Consider the following 24,536-nt stretch of genomic DNA (forward strand, 5'->3'; position numbering starts at 1 on the left):
CTGAGGTAAATGGAATCAAAGATTGTCAACCAAAACTATAAGTAAATAATGGGCTGCCTTTAAGAGGCGATGGTTCCTGTACAGGTATATTCCAACAAAAGGGAAGGGTAGCACAACCAATACCAGAGCACCCAGGATGACAAAAGATGATGGAGAGTAAATCAAAGGAGAAAAGGATGCCTATGACAGATGTCAGGTGGATAATACAATTGAGAATCAGACTGAATATAGAAAGTTCAGAAAGGAAGTGAAAAAAAAAATATGAGAAGCAAAGAAAGAGAATGAGAAGAGACTGGAAGCTAACATAAAAGGGAATCCAAAAGTCTTCCATATAAATGGTTAAAGGAGGAATAGGCCAATTAGGCACCATTGGGTACGGAGGCAGAAGTACTAAATTTATACTTAGCATTTGTCTTTACCAAGGAAGAAAATGTTGCCCAAGCCACCGTGAAAGAGGAAGTAGTGGAGCCGCTGGATGGACTAAAAATTCACTAAAGAGAAGGTATTAGGAAAGCTGGCCATACTTAAAGGTGATAAGTCACCAGGACCAGATGAGGTGCTGTAGTAATCTGATGTGTAATATACCTTTAATACAAATATTATAATGTAAGATCACATTGGGTATCACATGTGTAGTCAGTAGTCTTGAGTTAGAGCCTGAGGAGTAAAGACAGAGTTTTGAGTTGTAAGCACACAAGAGTAGCTGCCGAGTTCCTTTTGTAAATAAACAGAATATGTTTCTTCTACTGATCTTCTCTGTCTTGGTACCAACTCGGTCACCCCAAAATAAGCGTGCAACCTGGATCCTTTAGCCCCAACAAACCAGGGCACTGGATCCAACAAACTGCCTACAAGAGTAAAAAGCAAGAAAAGACATGAAAGGATGAGGTAAAAAGCAAGAAAGAATGAAGGAAATAAGAAGAACTGAAATCGGGCTGTACCTCGCACAGTAATACTAAGTAAAGAAAAATTTCCTTCCTGGTCGTCGAAACAGTCCCCTTAGAGCATGCCGCAATTTGGAAGAGTGGAGCCTTTCCATCCAACCTCGGACCACTGGTCTCATTAAGTTGAACGCCTTGCGTTCTTCCAGGCGAACGACATTGTGGGGGAGGAGAAGAGGCACGCGATCCTTTTATCCAAGTGTGGGAATAAAACATATGGATTCATTCGAGATTTGTTGGCAACCAGTGCTCCAGATTCGGAAATTTTTGATGACTTGGTGAACCTCGTGAAGAATCATTACCAGCCCCAAGCTGCCAGTGACCATGCAATGGTTCAAATTTAACTCAAGGAATAGAACCGCGGGGGAGACCGTTGGCTTGTTATGTGGCAAGTCTGAAACGATTAAGTGAATATTGCAAGCTTGGTACATCTATCAATGATATGCTTGGAGATCGTTTGGTGTGTGGTATAAATGAAGATGCGATTCAGAAGAGACTACTGTCTGGAACAAATTTAGATTTTCAGAAGGCATTGGAAATCGCTCTGGCAATGGAAGGTGCAGTGCGAGACTTGAAGCCATACAAGAAGCGCAAAATGGCGCCGTCCTCCACTTTTGACGGGGAGCCACAGCCCAAAAGAGCGCGAAAGTGCAGAGCTTTACTCAGGAGCAGCCACTGCTAGCAGACAAATTAAAAGAGGTAACTTAGTAGCAAAAACATGGAAAAATGGTAACGGAGGTCGAAGCAGACAACCTTGTAATGAATCACAGTTTAAAAAAATCGAATGTTTTTTCTGTCATCGAGGATGGACACAATGTAAGGCTTTGTAAAGATAGAATCAGGCATACTTTTAGACAAAAGCAAAAACCTAATGAGATTAACAGCGTTGAAAAGCCGGAAGTAATAGATTCAGATATTTATTTGTTATATAATTTAAAGGTAGGAATAACAGAACTTATCTATGTAACCGTGAGAGTGAATGAAAGGCCTATCAGAATGGAGGTGGATACTGGTGCAGCCACTACAGTGATAGGTGAGTGTACTTTTAAATATGTGAATCATGGGGAATGTAAACTAAATTTGGAAGAAACAGATGCCAAATTGAAAACTTACACAGGAGAAGACATACAAGTCAAGGCCATATGTAAAATCACAGTACACAATGGGGGTCAAACAGTGAAATTACCCTTGTTGGTAGTAGCAGGCGAGGGACCTAGTCTCCTCGGACAAAACTGGCTGAAAGAAATTAAATTGGAATGGACTGAAATCTTCCAACTGAGAACTAATGGGCTATCAGAGCTACTACAAAAATATGTCTGTTTTCAAGGACGAACTTGGAAAGATTGAGGGGCTACAAGCAAAAATTCATGTAGATCCAAAGGTAGCACCAAAATTCATGAAGGCAAGACCAGTACCTTATTCAATGCAGGAAAAGGTAGACGCCGAATTGGACAGATTAGAAAAACTGGGAGTGATACAACCAGTGCAGTTTTCAGAGTGGGCAGCACCAATTGTACCTGTTCTCAAACCTGACTGAAGCATTTGAATTTTTGGGGACTACAAATTAACAGTCAATAAAGTTGGACAGACACCCCATACCAAAAATTGAAAACTTGTAGGCTAAACTTGCAGGTGGAACTGCCTACATGAAGCTTGATATGAGCCATGCCTATCAACAATTGGAATTAGAGAAGGCCTCCCATAAGTTTATCACCATTAATATACATAAGGGGTTGCACCAATATACCCGTTTACCTTTTGACGTATCTTCAGCCTGCGCCATATTCCAAAGAACCTTGGAAAGTTTACTACAGGGACTGCCCCATGTTGTAGTTTATTTGGATGACATTCTTGTGACTGGACTCACTGAAAAGGAACACTTGATGAACTTGGAAGAAGTTTTGAAATGTTTTTCATAGGTTGGAGTGAGGTTGAAAAAGGAAAAGTGCACATTCCAAGTGAAAGAGGTAACTTATCTAGGTCACAAGGTAGATTCATAAGGCCTACATCCAGTTGAAGAAAAATTGAAAGCCATTAGAGAAGCCCCAATGCCAAAGAATACATCCGAACTGAAATCATTCTTGGGGATGCTTAGTTACCATGGACGCTTTTTGCCTAATTTGTTGACAGAACTGGCACCACTGTATCACTGGCCCAAGAAAAACCAGCGATGGTCTTGGCAAACATCACAGGAAGAAGCTTTCATAAAAATGAAGCAGTTGTTACAATCATCTAACACTTCTAGTACATTTTGACCGCCAAAAAAGTTGATATTAACATGTGATGCATCTCCCAATGGAGTGGGAGCAGTGCTTTCCCATCGAATGGATGATGGATCAGAACAACCTATAGGATATGTATCGAGAACACTCAGTACTGCAGAAAGAACGTACTCTCAAATAGAAAAAGGCCTGTCAATCATTTTCAGTGTTAAGAAGTTTCACCAATATGTACACGGTCGTCATTTTACTATCATATTGGACCAAAAGCCATTATGAGGATTATTCAGCAAAGATGAGGCTATACCCCCTAGAATTTCAAGAATGAAGACAATAGCACGGAGCTATTTATGGTGGCCTGGGATGGATGGAGAAATAGAAAACTTAGTGAGAAGTTGTATGCAGTATCAGCAAGTACAAAAATTACCTGCAACAGCTCCGTTACACCCTTGAATGGCCAGGAAGGCCATGGGTGTGGGTACACATCGACTATGTGGTAACCTTTTATGGGGACAATGTTTCTACTTGGCGTTGATGCACATTTAAAATGGATGGACATGTATGAAGTGAAATCGCCTACATCTTCTCCTACAATAGACAAGCTACGACGAAGTTTAGCAATCAATAGACTACCTGAAGTGCTCGTATCGGACAATGGAACAGTATTCATGAGTGCTGCATTTCACTGATTTATAAGCCTCAATGGTATGTGAGAACTTCAGCATACCACCCTTCTTTAAATGGACTGGCGTAGAGAGCAGTTCAGACGTTCAAATCTGGTATGAAGAAATTGGAGATTCTATAGCGACTAAATTAGCACGATTTCTTTTCCATTATAGAATCACCCCTCATAGGACAACAGGTGTCACACCTGCTGAATTGTTGATGAAGCACCGTCTCCAATTGAGATTGAGCCTAATTATGCCAAAGGTGTTGGGGGGGGCGATGTCAGGGAAGTCAGAAAATTGGACATAACTGCCATCCAGTCATGATAGGACGTTTAACGTAGGAGAGAAAGTACTTGTGAAAAAATTTTAGAGGGACCAACATGGTTGTTTGGTGAAATAAGTGCTGTAACGGGATCTCTTTCCTACCACGTGAAAGTGGAAGTCGAGTCATACGGAGACATGTGGATCATATAAGAAGAGGAGAAACAAAATGCCCAGGAATGATTCCACCAGTATTCATGACTGAGTCAACGTCTCCTGTTGAAAGAACTCAAGTTAGGTACAGATGTGTTTGAAGGGCTGACTACCTGAAAGAGTCAAAGAAACAGATTTGCAGGTACCTGCTGCAGAACCAGATGCTCAGGCGACTACAATGAGAGTGGGCCTGGATCAAACATCAGAAGCTGTAGAGTTGAGACATTCTACACGCATAAAACCACCAGAAGGACTGCCTTTGTAAATTATTGATGTGTGAATAATTAGATATTTTAACAAAAATTGTAAAATATATTTGAGAAAAGGGAGAGGAATGTAGTAATCTGATGTGTAATATACCTTTAAGACAAATGTTATAATGTAAGATCACGATCCTGATACCCAATAGCAGAGTATCATGGGCTACCTCTGTAGTCAGTGATCTTGAACTTGTCTGAAGAGTAAAGACAGAGTTTTGAGTTGTAAGCATACAAGTGTAGCGGCTGAGTTCCTTTTGTAAATAAACAGAATGTGTTTCTTCTAAGAATGGTCTACTGATCTTCTCTGTCTTGGCACAACTCGGTCACCCCAAAACAAACATGCAACCTGGACCCTTTGTCCCCAACAAACCAGGGCACTGGGTCCAACAAGTGCCTCTGAGGATATTGAGGGAAGAAAGGATGGAAATTGCAGAGGCATTGGTCGTAATCTTCCAATCCTCCTTAGGTACATAGGTAATGTAAAGGGACTGCAGACTTGTAAATCTTATACCTTTGTTCAAGAAAGGATATAATGATAAGGCCAGCAACTACAGACATGTGAGTTTAACCTTGGTAGTGAGAAAGCTTTTGGAAAGGTTAAACCAGTTCTCAATTAAGAGTCTTGATCATCAGCAAAGCGATGGAAGGAGTCATCAAGATTGCTATCAAACGGCACTTACTCAGCAATAAGCTGCTCACTGATGTTCAGTTTAGGTTCCACCAGGGCCACTCCAAACCTGATTTCATTATAGCCTTGGTCCAAACATGGTCAAAAAAGCTGAAGTCAAGAGATGAGATGAGTGATTGCCCTTGACATTAAGGCAGCATTTGACCGAGTGTGGCATCAAGGAGTCCTAGCAAAACTGGAGTCAATGGGAATCGGGGAAAACTCTCCACTGTTGTCATATGTAGCACAAAGCAAGATGGTTGTAGTTGTTGGAGATCAGTCATCTTTGCTGCAGGAGTTCTTCAGGGTAGTGTCCTAGGTCCAACCATCTCCAGCTGCTTCATCAATGGCCTTCTCTCCATCATAAGGTCAGAAGTGAGGATGGTTGCTGATGATTGCACAACATTCACTGCAGTAGTCCGTGTCCATATGCAGCAAGACCTGGACAACATTCAGGCTTGGGCTGTTAAGTAGCAAGTAATATTCATGCCATGCAAGTGCCAGGCAATGACCATCTCCAACAATTGAAAATCTAACCATTGCCCCTTGACATTCAACAGCATTACCATTGACGAATGCCATACTAGCAACATCCTGGGGGCTATCATTGATCTGAAACTGAACTGGACCGGCTATATAAATACTGTGGCCCCAAGAGCAGGTCAGAGGCTGAGAGTAACTTGCCTTTTGATGACATTCCCTAAACTTGCCCTAAAGCCTGTCCACCATTTACAAGGCACAAGTCAGGAGTGTGATGGAATACTCTCCACTTGCCTAGATGAGAGTAGCTCCAAAAGTACTCGAGTAGCTCCACATCATCCAGGACAAAGTAGCCCGCATCATTGGCATTCCATCCACCACCTTAAACATTCACTCCCTCTACCACCAATGCACAGTCGCAGCAGTGTGTACCATCTGCAAGATGCACTGCAGTAACTCACCAAGGCTCCTTCGACAGTACCTTCCAAACCTGTGACCTCTACCACCTAGAAGCAAAAGGGCAGCAGCTGCATGGGAACACCACCACCTGCAAATTCCCTCCAAGGCACGCACCATCCTATCTTGGAAATATATCGCTGTTCCTTCACTGTCGCTGGGTCAAAAATCCTCGAACTCCCTTTTTAACAGCACTGTGGGTGTACCGGCACCATGTGAACTGCAGTGGTTCAAGAAGGCATCTCACCACCACCTTCTTGAGGGCAATTAGGGATGGGCAATGAATGCTAGCCAGAAATGCAAACGTCCTGTGAAAGCATAAATTTATAAAAAGTCACTTGGACAAATGTGCATTAATGAATGAAAGCCAGCACGGATTTGTTAAAAACAAATCAAGTTTAATTAACTCACTTGAGTTTTTTTTATGACGTAACAAAGAGGATTGATGAGAGTAATGCAGTTGGTATGGTATTTATGGACTTCTAAAATGTATTAGATAAAGTGCCATAAAATAACTTTGCCAGCAAAGTTAAAGCCCACGGAATAAAACAGGCAATGGCGGCATGGATACAAAGTAGGCTGAGTGACAGGAAATAGTGGTGAACGGTAGTGGTCAATGGCTGTGTCCTGAACTGGGGAAGGTATTCTGTGGGGTTCCTCAGGGTCAATACTAGGACAACTGCTGTTTGTGGCATGTATAAATGACCTAGACTTGTGAGTGTGCACTCCCTCCCCGCCCCACCACTCCCTGCTCCTGTGATATTAGCAGCAGCCTCCCCCCTCCCCAAATCTCTGTTTTGTCAGCAACCTCCTCCCTGCATCCTCTCGCTCGCACTGCCCAAGGTGAAGTGTCCTTTTCTTTTCGTCCAGAGTTGATTACCCTGTCGGTGGAGGAGTGGTTTGCTGACTTGCTCTTGCAAAGAACTGACAAAACATAATGGGCTGAAAGGCCACTTTCTGTACTGTAACTGTTCTTGATTCTATGATAAAAACTTTCAACAGAACGTAAAACCAGTCGTCTTGTACATAATACAAATGGTTGGACAGTTTTTCCTCAAGTGCAATGGTGTGCTCCACTCTTTGAAATTCAGTTTCACAGAGGAGGCCTAAACAGGGCCATCCTTCAGATATATAAGGGGCCTAATGCCTGTTCCAGCTGTCCATTAAGGATGCCTGAAGAAGCAGCTTGACCCAGTAACTGTGCCCTGAATTTCCACAAGCATTTTTCCAATTCTGCTGTAACTTCACTGGAGATCAATGGAACCCCTGTAAAATGACATAAACAGCTGAAAATGGAGACTTATGCCATTTCAACAAGCTTTCTATCAGTCTATCAATGAAGTTGCAGCAGGAATTGAGGACAACCCCCTCAGAAATTCAGGGCCCTGATATTTGTGTTCATACATGAAAAATTGTGTGGGGTGAGGGACTGAAGTGGATTAATATGCCAACACAACATGTTAAGGAGGAGGGAGAAGGACATTTGAGGAAAGGGGGGAACAAAACAAATAATTTACCAATTTAGAAGAGTTAAATGAACTAAATAAAAATAGTATTTATAAATGAGTCCATAAAATTTCAGTGGCTAAACTGAGCTTACCACGTAGTGTCTGATTTGGTTTGTTCCATGTCTTATTCCACAAGTGGGAATACAATGTTTGATTTAACCCTTCTGCTGTCTGTAAGTCCCTGAAGGGAGCATTTTACAAAAGAGAAAATTGAAACAGTATTGTGCACTGCAAGCTATGTCTTGAACCAGTTATAAGCAGCTATAAATCCTGGATCAAGCAAGAACATAGAATAAATGGACCACTGCTCTGCAAAACACTTAGTTTATACAGTATCTGTTGTGGTTTCTTTAACTCCAACATCTGCCAGAGGATGTCCTGTGCTGGACTAGCTGCTTCAGTTATTTCTTCGGTTGATGTACTGGTATTGTGAAGTAAAAATTAACAAATTTGTTATCTCATTGAGCAATACTAAATTGAAAGTGACCTGGTTTGTTAACTAACTGAGTATTTAATGAATAATTGCCTCAAGAAGTTGTAGCAAATAATGACTACTCAGCCAAGTTGTTAACATTTGCTTCTTGCAGATTGAAGGAGGGAATTTATACAGAGCTCTTTTGGGAATCTGGCCTTGTTCTTCAAGACTATCTCCTCAAGATAATTATGAAGTCAGTTCCAGAAGCATTACATTAATGTGTGATGGGGTAACTTTTGCATCTAATTTGTGGTGTTCCTGATTCTCCTGTGGTTAACTTTAAACACTGGAAAATCATGAATGTCCTAAATTGGGTCAACTAACCTCCACACTCTCTGCCCTGGGTTTTAAGCCTCTCAGAATTTTAGCTTCTATCGAAAGCATTCACAAATATTTATAGAGAGTACAATTGACAAAAAACATAGATAATGTTTCATTCTATCAAAGAAATATTGAAATTCTGATCTTTTATCTAAATTTGTCATAATGAAAGGTCTTTTCAAACCCATTTAACATTTGAGTGTTCATTTCAAGCCTGAGGCCTAGAAATTAGGCTTGTCCTGGGTTGGGTGGTCCCCAGGCCCACCCAGTATCAGGTCTGGGCCCCATTAACATTAGACAGGCAAGCTCAGACACCTAGATAAAAGCAAAATACTGCGGATGCTGGAAATCTGAAACAAAAACAAAAATAGCTGGAAAAACTCAGCAGGTCTGACAGCATCTGCGGAGAGGAACACAGTTGACATTTCAAGTCCGTATGACTCTTCATCAGAACCAAGAAAATAGAGAAATGAGGTGAAATATAAGCTGGTAGAGGGGGGTGGGACAGGTAGAGCTCGATAGAGGGCCTGTGATAGGTGGGTATCCCCAGGCAGCTTGCTGATGAAAGGCTTGTCAATTCAGGCCTTTGCATTGCCAGCAGAGGCTTTCAGGTGGATGCTTTAGGGGAAGAAATTAGGAGGGGATGAACTAGGAGAAGGGTTGATTAGATGTTTGAGATGGGGTTGAGAAGTGGCTGGCAGTTGACTGTGGTTTAAATGTAGAATGTGGTTAAAATGAAAGATAGCCTGCTTCTCCTAGCTCCACATTCGAATATTTTTTTTAAACACTTACCTTTTTGATGACAGCTTGTAGCAGTCCCTTTACCACCTAGTTAGGCCACGTGCAGACCTGGTTTTCCTGAATGTAGTCCGTCAGGTACACGCAACAAACAGGGCAGCCCAAATTTGCCCAGGGGGCAATTTTCAATAGTATATAAATTTTAAAACAAATGCTCTTCTTGCAAAGCTAAAAATGCTGACTGGAACATTCTAATTCTATCTATTTGTACTGAGAACACATTGTCACTTGTATCATGTTGAATAATTTTTTCAATATCTTCGCAACCGAGCACAGTCATTTAGTTTGATAAATGTTGTGGAAATAAACCCTGGATGGAATCCTGTGCCTTCCCCCTGTGGTGAGGTTGGTGGCAGGGGGCATTTGATTGGCAGGATTGTAGCCACCCTCCTGCCTCCACCCCAATTATGTCCATGGTGGGGAAGGCCCCTTGATGGACTTTCCATCCTGCCCCCAATTGAGGCCCTTAAGTGGGCAATTAGGGCCACATCCTGCTGCCAGCTGTGGCAGGGGTGGGGGGGCTCATCATGTGGGGAGCACGACAAACGAAGCCTGACGTATTTGCTTGTGGGCTTCTGGGGTTTTTTGGGGTGGGGGTGGGGTCCCTTGTTTAAAGGCACTGAATTCCTGATTGAGGAACTGGTATTAGAAAGGGGAGGGGGTTGTTTGCTGGAAATCACTCTCTGCTCTCACTGTCGACCCTTCCCATGATACCCCTCTCCAACGCCATCACTCACCTGTGCCTTGGGTGAGTGTAATACTGGCAACAGCCACCACCTCCCCGCTGACGCTGCTGAGTAACGAAAAGCTCAGCGGGCATGACTTCCACCTCTGGGGTCCATGGTTCTGGGGGAATGCTTGCCAGTGGCATTTTGAGTGCCAGAGTGGCACAAGATGTGGCAAGCCCACTCTAAAAGAGGCGATGCAAAGGTCTCACTGGCTCTGCAGACAGTGGCCATGACCCCCAGCCCCTCTGAATGATTCTGTCCCCAGTTTTCAGCATTCATGCTCTTAGTTTGACATCTGATACCAAGTGTTATTGCTTGGATATGGAGTAAGGGAAACTAGACTGCCTGTTCTGAGGTGTACTGGTTGATCTGTGACAGGGTAAATTTGTGAGATGAAGCGTGAGTTATTTTCTAGCTCGGTGTATCCATTGGGCTGATGTTTACTTTCTGTTGTCAGTTGAGGAAGAAACAAGTGTATGTGGAGAGGGTGGAGAAGCTGCAGCACGCCTTGACACAGCTGCAAGCAGCCTGTGAAAAGCGGGAGCAGATGGAACGAAGGCTGCGCACTCGGCTGGAGCGAGAGCTGGAATCTCTCCGAGTGCAACAGGTACCTGCTGAATTCAGACATCATTTTGTGTCAGGAAAACCGTCACGCCAAACTTCAAAGTGTACAATTTTAATTGCACAATATGCAAGGATTGATAGGTTAATAATCACTTAAATTTAAGATATCCTTAAATTGTCACCTTTTTCCTATGTTAGTCACCTCTGTCAGTTTGAGGATTTTCTGTTCAATACCAATGTTGAATGTGTAAGCTTTCTAGCCTGTTTGGATCACATTGAAACCATTGCAATCACATCACAGACAATAAAAACATGTATTTATTAAGCTCATTTAACACTGCAAAATGTCCCAAGGCACTTTAGAACAATGTTATCAAGCAAAATTTTGACACTGAGCCACAGTAGGAGATATTAGGACAGATGACCAAAAGCTTGGTCAAAGTAGTAGGTTTTAAGGAACATCTTAGAAGAAGAGAGAGGCAAAGAGGCTGAGAGGTTTAGGGAGGAAATTCCAGAGCTTAGGGCCAAAGCATCCGTAAGCAAAACTAGCAATGGTGGAACGGTTATAATTAGGGGTGTGCAAGATGTCAGAATTGGAAGAGACTCTGTAAAGAAACTATGCGAAACAGTTTTTGAATTATTATTTTGAAGAAAATAAATATTTGGCTGTAATATTCTGTGTAAATACTGCTGGTCTGTACACTCTGCAATTATACACAGTTGCACTCCTGCCATAGAGCTTCACCTGATAGGAGCACATGTCAGAAATTGCAGGTCTGCCCACCCACCCCCCAGCCAAGATTTTCTAAACAGTTTTGGGTTCCCTATAGGAAGGGTGTTAAGGCGTATGGAGAAGGTACAAAAGAGATTCACAAAAGTGACACCAGGCATCAAAGTTTTTAGTTATGAGGAGAGATTAAAGAAACTGGGGCTCTTTCTATCCTAGCAGAGAACATTAAGAGGAGACTGATTAAGGCTTTCAAAATCCTGGAGCATTTTGTTGAGTTAAGTCAGGGAGAAACTATTTTCAATATTCAGTGAGTTGGTTATGAGAGGACATAAGTTTAAGATTGCACAACAAAGAACAGCGGGAGAGGTTGGGAGAATTTTTCATGCAGAGGGTTGTTAGGGTATAGGATACCCCACCAGAAGTGATGAGAAAACAGAATTAAAAGCCAAGTGGGTAAAGGCTTGAAAGAGAAAAGGATCGTGAGGAAAGGGCAAGGAAGTGGAATATACAGCACAGGCATGAGTTGAAACAACTTCTTTTGTAAAATTATATAACTCTGTTTGCCGTGTGCTATCTGGATCACTGAATAGCAATCAACAACAGCATCCCTGGATGACTTTTTCTGTTTCCTGTCTCAAGAAGCCAGCAGTCATTCAGTGTCATAACCACTGCCCTTTGAGATCAAGAACAGAAATAGACTTGGCATTAAACTTTGGATCTTTCTGCTCTGTGGTATTCAGCGCTATATAATATTGTGCATTTATTCTCACAGCCATGGCAGGCTAACTGGTAGATCCATTGGCTGAAATCACCTAGTTCACTGTTTGGCTTCAATCTATGTGGGGCTTAATTGAACAATTCTCTAATTAAATTTAGAAAACTAGTTTCAATTTTTAAGAAAAGGACACTGGACCAAGACAAAAAGGAAGCTTAATAGAAGTTTATTTTTTAAAATCTAAAGGATTTTAATAGGTTCAGTAGAGGGAAAGACTAGTTCCTCTGGTTGGGGAGTCAGCAACAGAGCGAGTCATCAATTTAAAAGGGAGAAGTTAGGAGAAATGTCTTTACAAAAAGGGTTGTTGCAGCATGGAACATTTCACCGCAGCATGTAATTGAGATATTGACCAGTGCATCATTTAAGGGAAAAGCAGATACATTTAAAGCAGAGGAAAATAGAGACCTATGGGCAGAGATTAGGTAAGAGGCTATTAGACTTAGATTGCTCCAGCAAAGAGCCAGCACAGGTGTGATAAGCCAAATAGCCTTCTGTGCTGTAAAGTTCTCTGATTTTATGTACCCTACTGAGGCTGGAAATTTTAAATACTCTTTGAGAGCTTGCTTGCTGGGGTTGAATATTGAGAAATCTCAGTACTCTATGCAATTTTCCACCCATTCATCTTAAGATGCTCCTGGTGGGTGAGGCATCCGGTTGTGTATAGTCTAAAAAACTAGCACCATAAAGATTCAGATCCTTAGCAATATTTGTGGCCCAGATGATCATTTTTGTAACTAATCATCCTGTAGTAAATCATCAAAAATAGTGCAAGTAGCTTTGAATATATGTTCGCTTTTATTTTTGAAAGTGTTGATTTGCTATTGAAGAACATCACAACTCATTTAGATCAGTTTCCAGTTACTTGGCTAATGAAAACTCTACAGTTCAGAATTACAGGCTGTATTTTACAAATTTTCCCTTTTTGTATAGTATTTTTCCCACTGGGATTGCATATTGGGGTTTCAGACGTGGGGATCAGTGGACTTTAGATTTTCTATCTTGCGAACAAAATTGTACTAGGAGCACAAATTTGTAATAATGTTTGATGGCAGATATTGTGAGGCTACGGTACCGCTGTGGAACCTCACTGGATGCGAGTACGGTCAGGAATATGTCTCTAAAGTTATAATCATGATTCCAAGTAGAACCATAGAAAAGTTAAGGCATAGAAAGAGGCCATTCAGCCCATCGTGTCTGTGCTGACTGAAAAAAAAGCTAGTTGGCCGTTTTAATCCCACCTTCCAGCAGCTGGTCCGTAGCCTTGCTGGTTACAGCACTTCAGATGCAGATCCAGGATCCTTTTGAAAGAATTGTGTGTTTCTGCCTCCAACACCACCACCAAACCAGGCAGCGAATTCCAAACACCCACCACCCTCTGGGTGAAGAAGTTTTTAGTCTTAAACAATTGTCTATTGTGGCTGTACCCTGGCAGTTGAGCCTCTTAGTACCTTCCCTATTCTCTCATAGTACTATGTGTATTCCTCTATATAACTGAACTTGAACATTTCTATCAAACAATGCAGAAATATGACATACTCATTAATATCTGGCTGTGCAACAGATCTTCCATCTATTCTCTTTCACACTTCTGGTCCAGTTGAACTTCCATTTAGGCAGTCTCAGTCTTAACCCCAGCCTTGACTGGCCTCAATGTGTGGAATTCCGTTTTGAACAAAAACAGAAGTAGGCTAGTTATTTTTCATAATCAATAAGAAGAACTGTGAGGTTAATGGCAGAGAGCAGGTCTCCAGCTAACTGCTCATTTTATCAGGGGACCCTACAGAGTCACACCTCCGTTCACTCAAGTACACTCTGACACCATCTTATTTCCAGATTTCATTGGAACTTTGGAATATGACACAAATAGTTTATCTCAACGTAACTGGGCAGTATTCGAAAGAAAATGATTTAAATAAAGAGCTAAAAGCAGACAACTATCAAGCTCCATTCCAGTAGTTTTCAGCTACCCCAGTCAGGCAAGTTCTGCAGTTCTTGCTCAGTAGCCTCTTCACACCAGGCAATATATTCCTTACACAGAATTACACGTGCCACTAGCGTATTACCTGTACAGCCAGAGAAAGAGAGGGAAACTGTTCAAGATCTGAGGAAATAAGAGGTGAAGATTATTGTTGGTGAGTTTGCAGGAGTCTAACAGTGGCTGACTTTAACATTCTTCCAGGTTAGGGAAGATATATGAACATTGGAGCCATAAATTGGAATGTAAATATCCTGCAATTTGCATGAATTATAATTGATTATTTAGCGCACATTACTTTTCAGCTTCCATAGTTGACCCAGCCAGTCATGTAGGTATGACACTGGCTACAGGTTGTAGGTTATCTGATGCCAGATAAAAAAAAATCTTCTGTTAGGGAAACTCTTCTATTCTACCTGGAGTTGATGAAATAGACTTTTCTTTTACTCCAAGCAATTATTTTCCCTCACAGCGACATGGTGGCCCTCTAATGGCTAACGTTCCCGAGTACAATGCACCAGCATTGATGGAGTTATTACGGGAAAAGGAAGAACGAATCCTGGCCCTGGAGGCTGACATGACAAAGTGGGAGCAGAAGTATTTGGAAGAAAGGGCAATGCGTCATTTTGCCATGGACGCTGCTGCTACAGCCGCTGCTCAGAGGTAATGATCAAGTAGTATGTACAGTGGGTCTTGGAGCAGGGCAATCTTTTTTATTTATTCATTCACAGGATGTGGGCGTCACTGGATTGGCCAGTATTTATTGTCCTGTAGGTGGTAGAGGTCGTGGGTTTGGAAGGTGCTTTGAAGGAGCTTTGGCGAATTGCTGCAGTGCATCTTGTAGATGGTACACACTGCTGCTACTGTGTGACGACAGCAGAGAGAGTGAATGTTTAAGGTAGTGGATTGGGTGCCAGTCAAGTGGGCTGCTTTGTCCTGGCTAGTGTTGAGCTTTTTGAGTGTTGTCATCCAGGCAAGTGGAGAATATTCCATTACACTCCTAATTTGTGCCTTGTAGATGGTGGGCAGGCTTTGGGGAGTCAAGAGGTGAATTATTCACCACAGCATTCCCAGCCTCTGACCTGCTGTTGTAGCCACTGTATTTATGTGGCTTGTCCAGTTCAGTTTCTGGTCAATAGTAACCCCCCAGGATGTTAATAGTGGGGGATGCATCGATGTTAATGCCATCGAACGTCAAGGGGAGGTGGTTATATTCTCTCTTATTGGAGATGGGCATTGCCTGGCACTTGTATGATGCGAATGTTACTTGTCACTTATCAATCAAAGCCTGAATGTCGTCCAGGCCTTGCTGCATATGGACATGGACTGCTTCAGTCCATTGGCTTTAAGAACAGCCAACTAAAAATATGCCAGCTAATGACTCAGTTTTAATAACCAGTATCACTGGTCAATTGTGGTGCTTCTGGATACTAGAGAGCAGATTTTCCAAGTCCTCAAACACAAGGGGCTATCTTGCAGCAAAAATCCTGGGATTTTCCCATGTATGTTTATAATGAATAAGATACCTTGTCAGAATCTACCTTATTTCATAGTTTCTCCCTTTCTGCTCTAATTACAAGTGTACCATTCTTGACTGAGAAGGAGGTCCAGTGATCTGCTGTCTGCTCCTCTAGTTTCTTTCTCCTCTTTTCTCTGAGAGAGGGTGGGATTTTCCGGCCCCAACACTGGCAGGCATCGTCACGGGTGGGACAAAAAAATTTGGAGAGCTGTTAAAAGTCAACAGCTCTCCAAATTTTCCCGTTCCGTCCCAGAAACTTCTAGGCTCCACTTGGCACCTTCACTTTGACAGTGTGGCTAAAATTGGGAATTGATCATGAAGGATGTTATGGGAATATAGTCTCTTGCTATTACACCGTGTCACAATGCCTTAGCATTGCAGGGTGCTTTTCCCACATCGCCATCTGCAAGTTTGCTTTACAGAGATTGAAGAAAATTTTACAGAGAGGAAGAAAATTAGGTGTGGATAAATGTAAGACAGAATTTATTGCCTTGAAAAAAATAAAATGTGAATGTTTGATAAGTGATAAATTACTGTGGTGATTTGATCGTTATGTCATCTGCTATTGGCTGACAGAGTTTTGGATATGTATAGAACCCACATGATGCCATGTTTGGAATTTTGCACCAAAGGTGATCGAGCCTAACAATGTAATGGGCAAGTTCTTAAATATACCAAAGAGAAGTTCCCGCTTAATCCCCAGTCTGTGTCCAATTAGCTAATCTTGGCTGTGACTCTACAATTTGCCTTGGTGTTCCCTGAATTAGGAAAGGAAAAGTTGGCTATAGTTCCTATTCCCATTCATTATTCAGCATCCCATGCTGGAAGGCATCTATATAGACATTGCTCAAGTATTAAATTGAACACAAATGCAGTGCCTCTTGAGTGAATAACTTGCCAATGTTCATTATCAAGGCTTACACATGAATGACGTTGCTTCAGTGAGGTACCCAAGGATGACTAACACCTGTGAAATCAGACCACAACATGGGGGAGAATTTTGCCTGCGGGTTTCAGGACCCCCGCCGTCAGGCACCAATGGGGTCAGACGTTTGCACTATGTGGGAGACGGTCACTGATCTTTCATTTTCCCTGAATCAGCCTATTAATGGCCAGAGGGCAGGCTCTCCATCCAATTAAGGGCAGAGGGGTAGGCTCTCGAAGCTGGAGGAGCCAATAGGAAGCTCTCCAGTTTGGAAGCATGATGCTGTTCCAGGTAAATGAGGAAGAGGAGCCCCAAAATGGAGTTGTCTTCTCTCCAACTTTTTAAATCTTAAAAAAAAACGTCATTGCAGCCAGGTCACCATGCTGAAGGGGGAATCCTGATGCTAGAGCAGCGCAGGTAGAGAGGGCTCAAAGACTGCTTGGAGAACTGCATCCCTGATGCTGCCTCCAGCCAGCCTCCCATCTGGTCTACTTGAAATTACCCTGGGAAGACACAGTATCTCAAAAATTTGAACAGCAGAATTAGCAAGCTGTTTCACCCTGCTACAATGCAGTGGCTACGCGAGCAGTATTTTCCACTAACAGGATGCTGCCGTCAGTCCAAAAAGACATTATGCCTACCATGCAATTGAGCAATGTCATGTATGAATTTCAGTGCAAATGCAATGCCAGGTACATAGGCCTTAAGCCTCAATGGTTGGCTGATTGAATCAAACAGCATTTTTTTGGTAATAGGCAGATTATAGACCATACACAACCAGCCTGCACTTGCAAAACCCAAAGCAAAATGTCTGCTGTTAGACATGACTCTGTGATTGGGAAACACTTGCTGAACAATCCTGAGTGTGCTAATAGCAACACTAACAACCAATTTATGATAATCAGTTGAGCTCATAACATGGGTCATTTACACTTGCTAGAAGTGACTTGCATTCATATGCAGGGACCCATTCTCTGCAAACAAAAGGAATATGGCCAAGGCCTATATTTTGAATTACCCAGTAGCTTTGGGAGCTGATAATTCCCCATTGCTTTCTCCATGGCAACACCTCGGCTAATCAGAGTCAACTTGTCAACCAGTCAGCAACTTTCCTCCTGTAGTATAAATTGTTGTGATCATTTGAAATTTGGCATTCTTCCATTTGTTCTGATGAGTGCAAGATGAAAGGTTTGAGCAACATGTCTCTCTTTTCAGCAATTTTCAAGTTCTGTACCACCAAGCACTGATTTAATCAGAGTTTTACACTTGCTATAAGTGGAATCTCACGAGCATTGTTCCCCTTGCAACTTAGCCTATGTTGAAAGCCTGAAACAAAACAAACTGATGGATTTACAGTAGGTACTTCATCATTTGAAAAGAGAGCTGACGAATTAATGTTTTAGATAGAGACCATTTTCAGAATTGGGAAAAGCAATCAATAATGTCCTTGTTTTTTTAAATGATTGACAAAAACCTCGAGAGGAGAGGTGAATGCCAGCTGCAGATCCTGCAAGGCCTCAGTTGCGAGTGTTCTTTTCTTTATAATCCCAGGGCGAAATTCAAATTTGGTGGAGGTGCAAAAAGGGGGTAGTGGATAAGCTGGTGGTTATATACTCATCTAATTTTCCTACTGCATTGAAATTGCTGTTTTACATGTTAATATATAACTTTTTACATTAACAGTTGTGGCTTCAGCATTCCATTTATGTTAAGATAGTGCATTTAATTAAATCCTACTTTTCTATTATATCTATGCTATGTTTATCTATCTATCTGTGTTTATCTATCTACCTATCTGTGTTTATCTATCTATCTGTGCCTATCTATACAATGTTGTCTTGTATTCATTTAGTAGTTTCTATGCTTTATGTAAAAAGGCAGTCGACCATTGACATGGGCAAAAGGATAATTGAACAACTGGAAAAACTGAAATTATTTTTTCTTATGTTATCAGGGACACCAATATAATAAATCACTCTCCAAATAGCAGCTACAATGACAGTTCACTGGAAGCACGAAACTGGAAGGAGGAAGAGGAGCAAATGCAATCAAATCAAAGATACCAAGATTCAGAGCACGGGTACATCTCGCCCACTAATGCATGAGAAACTGCACCTTTTGTCACTCGTACAAGATTATCCTTAGAAGGTTTTTTTTCTGGTGATGGGGCTAATTGTTATTAATGTACTAGTTAATCACCATTGTAAAGAAAATTGCAATGATCCCAACAATTTCCATTAATTCACAGAACATTCCAGCAACAGTGATTAATTATGTAGGATATATGGCACAGAAACAGGCCTTTCAGCCATGCTGGTGTCTATGCTCTACTTGAGCATCTTCCCATCTTTTCTCATATAAATCTACCATTGCAACCATCTATTCCCTTCTCCCTCAAATGTTTGTCTAGATTCCCCTTAAATGCATTTATACTATTCGCTTCAATCATTCCCTGTGGTAGTGAGCTCCACATTCTTAACACTCCCTGGATAAAGAAGTTTCTTCTGAATTCCTTAGATTTCTTGGTGACTACCTTGTACTGATGGCCTCTAGTTATGCTCTTCCCACAATAAGAATCATTCCCTCTCTATCCGCTCTATCAAAGCCTTTCATAATTTTAAAGACCTCTATTATGTCAACCCTAAACCCTTTTTCATGAGAAAAGAGACCCAGCCTGCCAATCCTTTCCTGATATAAAGCAATTATAATGGAGTTATTTTGATAGTAACATAATTAAGGCGTCTAGGATAGTAAAAATGGACAGGAAGAGCAGATATTGAGCCTGAAAGTAAAACAAGGAGGCACAGGTTCAAATTAGCAAAAGACGGGTTTAAGCTAAGATCTAGAATTAGCGGCAGTAAAATTAACTTCCAGGTATGGTTATGGAAGCAAAATCCCAGGAGCTGTTTAAGAGACAGTGATGGAGGGACTGTGCTATTTTCTGAATGGATGAGATAAAATGGGTGGAATAGCCCTCCTGTTTCTCATTTATTTGATCAGTAAACATAGAATGTAGGTGAATAAATTTCTAAATGACGGTCAGTGTTTTATTCTGAGTCTGCGTCAACTGGTGATGTTTTTGGTAGGTGAGGCACACGCTGTACATGCCTAACCAAGTTAGTTTGTCACCATGGCAGAGAGCGCTTTGTGCATGTGCAATGGCTTTGACTGCACACACTGCAAAGTGGGAACAGAGCCCAGACAGTCTGAAAGGTAGTTTACATGAGTTTTAAAAAAATGTAGTTTTCAAATGATCATCCAGTTGCATTTTGCACATGGAATATTCTAAGAGGAATTGCTTTTTTCATGAGTTTGAACTCTGCGGTCAAGTCGGACAATTTATGTAAACCAGTGTTTTACTTGCCACGCCCAATGAGCATTATGAATTATTACAAATATCAAATGAACTGGCTTATTGTATGATTGGTCCATATTTTTTAGCTGGGGTTTATCAGAGGTAGAGATGGGTAAATTCAGATACTAATTCAGGGCTATATAAAAATCAAAAGAAAACGGACTGCAAATGCTGAAAATCTCAACAAAAAATGCAAGTGCTAGAAATAAATAGCAGGTCAAACTGCATTTGTGAAGAGAAAAGGCCAAACTATGACATCTTTGGTGTATACATTCATCAGAACTGAGGACTGAAGGATGTTTTAATGAGGTTGGAAAAACACGGAGCAATAGAATGGAGGTAACTATCAGCCATACCAATCACAGAGGGAATGAGTTAATTGTGTTGCAAACTGCTTAGTAGAAAATAAAGATTAAAAATAAGCATCAGCAGGAAGGTTCGGTGATGTACAAAAGACAAAAGAATGTGCAAAACATTAGAGAGTGTGGTATGCAGGAAGAGGTCTATATAAAGTAATTTATGATTCCAATGAGTTTTTAATTGAAAGTTGTGATGCACCAGATGGTTAAATAGCCTATTGACATATCCTGTCAATGCCCAGATATGAAGAATGGTGAGTTTTCAGTACCTATTGAATTACCTAAGTACAAGTCAGTAGCTTCAGGCGAGAAATGGGTAAGGGACAAAAACAGCTCATCACTGAATGTGGAAATCAATGAGTGGGAACTGGAATCTTTTCAAATTAGAATATTTAATAAATAAAACAATTTTATTTCTAACAGGGTGGGAGAAGTTACAGGCTTCAACTGCATCTCTAATAGAATAAAAAACCTTCATGCACAGCTTATAGAGAAAGATGCCATGATAAAAGTACTCCAGCAGCGTTCGCGAAAGGAACCAGGGAAAACTGAGCCCGGATCCCTAAGGCCTGGCAGGTCAATCTCCTCTATATCTGGAAGCACTGGACTACATTCTCGCCAAGCATCCCTGAGCAATTCTCAGATAATAGAAGGAAAAAAGGAGGAAAAGGGCTGGAAGGGAAGTGTGGGTAAGCATCATACTAATCATTACATAATACACTCATTGTGACTGAGAAAGAAAAATATTATTACAAAACCAATTTAGTTATTTCACAGATATACTGTGGGAAAATAATGCCACTATGCTGTTAATGTTATATTCTTAACTTGACACCTCATGTTGCTCCTGACTCTAGTGATGGGCCTGAAAGTATCTGTCTTTCGCCCTGCTGTTATATAACTGGGGGACAGTAGTGGTGGGGGCCTGGGCCACTGGCCCACATTATTCTTGTGGAGCCTGCACGATACTCTTGCTGCTCTTGACCCCACAAAAAATAATTCTAACACCTACCTTTTGGGGCTTTTTTCTCTTGACCTTGCTGCTTTTACTGAGCAAAGCCTCCACAGTGAACACTCGCATGGTAAGCTGTTAAAATTGCTTCAGGATCTTGTGAACATCCAGTGAATGGAGGGAGTTAAAATCCCTCCATAAGGCTATAAATATACTGCCTAGAGATGTTTTTGAACTGCTTCTCTGAATGTGGCGTTATATTTTCACACACCCACTAGTTAACTCCCAGTGACAACACTACATTATTATGTCCCACTGAGACTTCTGAAAATGACACCATTACAATAATAGTTTTCAGTTGGAGAAACAGCATGATTTAAGGTTTCTTACCTATTTTTTTCATTTTACTTACTATTTTTAAGTTGTTGCCTCTCCCCCTACAGCCTTCTTCAGAGAAGCAATTAGCTGGAGTTGGATAGCAGAAGAAGTTGGGCTTTTATCCCACATTGTCCTTTATGTCATCACATTTCTATTGTGTCCTCTTCTAATACATTTCTGAAACCTGTTGACTAGAAATAACTTTATTGAACCTTACCAGCCTTGCAAAATGTTCTTGATGACGGACCCAAAATAATGGCCACTGTTTCATTTCAAAATTAAGTTAGGTGTCCCTGAGAAACAAGAGAATTGGTGCCAACCGTTTTTGTTTTTCATTTTACTTTGTGCATCTCGTTATGTGCCATATTTGAGTACTTTTCCCAGTTTTCTGCCCAACTTTCCTGAAACCAGTGAGTCATACTGAGACAGTTTCACTGGTGCTGGGCACTCTGCACCTCTTCATTAAATGGCAGTTCCAGTTCTGAGAGCTGAGATGGAGTGCTGGCAGCTTATTTGTAGCTGAGCCCAATCCTGCCCTCAGTGGACAATTAAGCCCACACATTCTACACGTATGGAAAGGGTCTTCGGATCGCTAGTCAGGAAAAACTAGTAGAATCAGCCATGATCAGTTAACTTAGTACAGACCAGGGATTGAACCTGCATTTCTTTTGGTCCAGATTGCTTAATACCACACCGGTATATTAACCAATTTAGCCATCTTTTATCAGCTACTATGAAAGTGAACTCTGACATTTAGTAAAACTCAGTGGCAGACAACCCAATTTGGAGTAACATAAATCTATCATTCAGCACCCTAAAAACACCAAGGAGGAAATTTCCTCTGCCATTTGTAAAAGGATTTTTTCCAAATGCATTTATGGTTTTGCTACAAAAAATAGAGGGAATCTCCTTCCACCAAGTTTTGCAATATTATATTTTGAAATCTTGTATATTTATTGCTGCTATTTTGTGTTCTTGTGTATCATACAGTTTTTTTTATAAATCCATATAAAGCAATGTTTATTTCATTGATGCTGCCTACTGTGGTTACATTTGCAAGAGCAATGATCGAAGCTATAAAGGGAAGGTTTACTCACTAGTGTACTACACAAAAAAGATTTGCACTTACTAAAAATGTATTCAGAACCTGTTTTGTTTGTTATGGTATTGGCTGCCATTTGCTGAGAGGAGCAGCAGAAAAGTTTTAATTGGGTGAGGAGTTTCATAAAAGTACAGTACACTAATGTAGTTCATTAAGTGTTCACATGTGAACTTCACCATTTTACCCTATTTCTGTTTCTGTTGAGATTTTAGTCTGAGGTGAATCTGTTACACAACCAAGTTTTCTGTATTTATGTGGGACCAGATTGAAATATGCAAACCTATAAAGCTTCTAAACACTCAACTCTTAATCTGGTTGCATTTCACAGGATTGCTTCAAAATAAAGACAATCAGGAATCTTTGCGCGCCTCACTTCAAATGACTGCACCTTCAATCCCAGTGGTTTCTACACATATTAAAACTGGCAGTAAGGATAACAGTACTCAGACAGATAAAAGTCCTGAACTGGTCCGTCCAAGTAGTGCCCCAATCCATGGAAGAAGAAGGCTCAGCACAACTCCCATCAGCAGTCCCATTGTGAGACCGAAATCAGCACGAGGCAGTGCAGAAAAAATAGGTAAATTGTACTGCTCATTGTAAAGTTGGCTTTTAATAAAGTTGATTTGAGGTTCCATCCCTGAAATGTACAAAGCAAAGTGTTCTGATACTTATGCTTCTTAAAGAGCAATGTCACTCAAACTGGTGAATATAGTGGGTGTTAGTGTTGGGAGATCATTTAAGGATGATCTACTAGACTTAACAGGATAAATTAAAATTCATAACTGTCATTTGCTATATAATTACTACTCAGAATCATGGAGTACTTCACCATTAAAAGTAGTCCACGACTCAGCACATTACCTCTGATTTAACATTCCTTTTAAGGGTAGATAGCAATCATGAACTGACTCCAGAGACTTGGAAGTTAGCTACAACATGCATAGATAGAGACCAGGCAAATCTCAAATGTGGTCCTTTCTCTGTGCTGAATTAGTTGCTCTAAGGTAGTGTTTGAAGCACTGTTATTAGCCTCAGTATTTGGACTGCTTTTGTTCAGGGAAACTTATTGGAAAGTAGATGTGGGTGGGAATTGACTACTATCCTTTGCCCAGTGCAAAACCTGATAGGTGGGAGTAGCAATATTAAAGAAGGCTTTGTGTATATGTGTAAGCATGGAGTATGTCCAGCTAACAAGTGTGAAACTGTTTTTAAATGCAACAGTCAAAAAAAGCAGGATGGATAATGACATTCAACTCTTACGTCTGCTGAGATAGCTGATGATAACTGGAGCTGTAGTCAGGTTGGTAGAACTAGACATCGTAAAACTGAGTTCGAGAAGAGATAATTCATTTGGGATTCAGTAATTCTCTGCTAGAAATGTGCCTCTGTGAATGTTAGGTGAGGACAGTATTCAGTTCAGAAATTATGTTTACCACAATTGAATAACCATTTACACACTCACGTGTATAATGGACACGAGTAAAGCTTCGGAACAAGTGGATTTGTACCGTTAGACCCCAGATTGGCATTCATCATTTTAAGGAGAAGATGGGAGAGCAAAAAATTAAAGAGAGTAACAATAGAGGTCAGTTGTAATATCTTAAGAGATTATTTGCCATTAATTATATTGTCCTGGAAGTAATTATTTAATAGATTAATATGCTGGAAATAGTTTTATAAAAAGTGTTTGAGAACCTTTTTTATTTGGAGATCTAGAAGAGTTGAGAATTTTCAAGACAGCAATGTTATATATAATTGATGCAATGATATATTTTGATGCAATTGCATGTTTATATAATGTATTCAAAACAAGGAATAATAAAAATTTTCAAAATACTTTTTGTGAAGGCAGCAGCTCTTTAAACTTAGGAACCTCCTTAAAGAAGTTACCTATCCCAAATAACTGG

At 40.9% G+C, this 24,536-nt stretch overlaps 1 protein-coding gene across 4 annotated transcripts in view; it reads left to right on the top strand.

The window, feature by feature from the left end:
* The window catches only part of amotl1 (angiomotin like 1), a 148,013-nt gene that overhangs the window by 117,828 nt on the left and 5,649 nt on the right, over positions 1-24,536 (top strand). For all 4 annotated transcript variants that reach the window (XM_078545779.1, XM_078545780.1, XM_078545781.1 and 1 more), the window contains 5 exons: positions 10,453-10,602; positions 14,512-14,702; positions 18,438-18,563; positions 20,621-20,886; positions 22,958-23,206. In XM_078545779.1, coding sequence (XP_078401905.1) covers positions 10,453-10,602; positions 14,512-14,702; positions 18,438-18,563; positions 20,621-20,886; positions 22,958-23,206 — 982 coding nt within the window. The remainder of the gene's footprint in view (positions 1-10,452; positions 10,603-14,511; positions 14,703-18,437; positions 18,564-20,620; positions 20,887-22,957; positions 23,207-24,536) is intronic.

This window comes from Cetorhinus maximus, chromosome 7 (genome assembly GCF_964194155.1).
Source record: "Cetorhinus maximus chromosome 7, sCetMax3.hap1.1, whole genome shotgun sequence".
Classification (NCBI taxonomy): domain Eukaryota; kingdom Metazoa; phylum Chordata; class Chondrichthyes; order Lamniformes; family Cetorhinidae; genus Cetorhinus; species Cetorhinus maximus.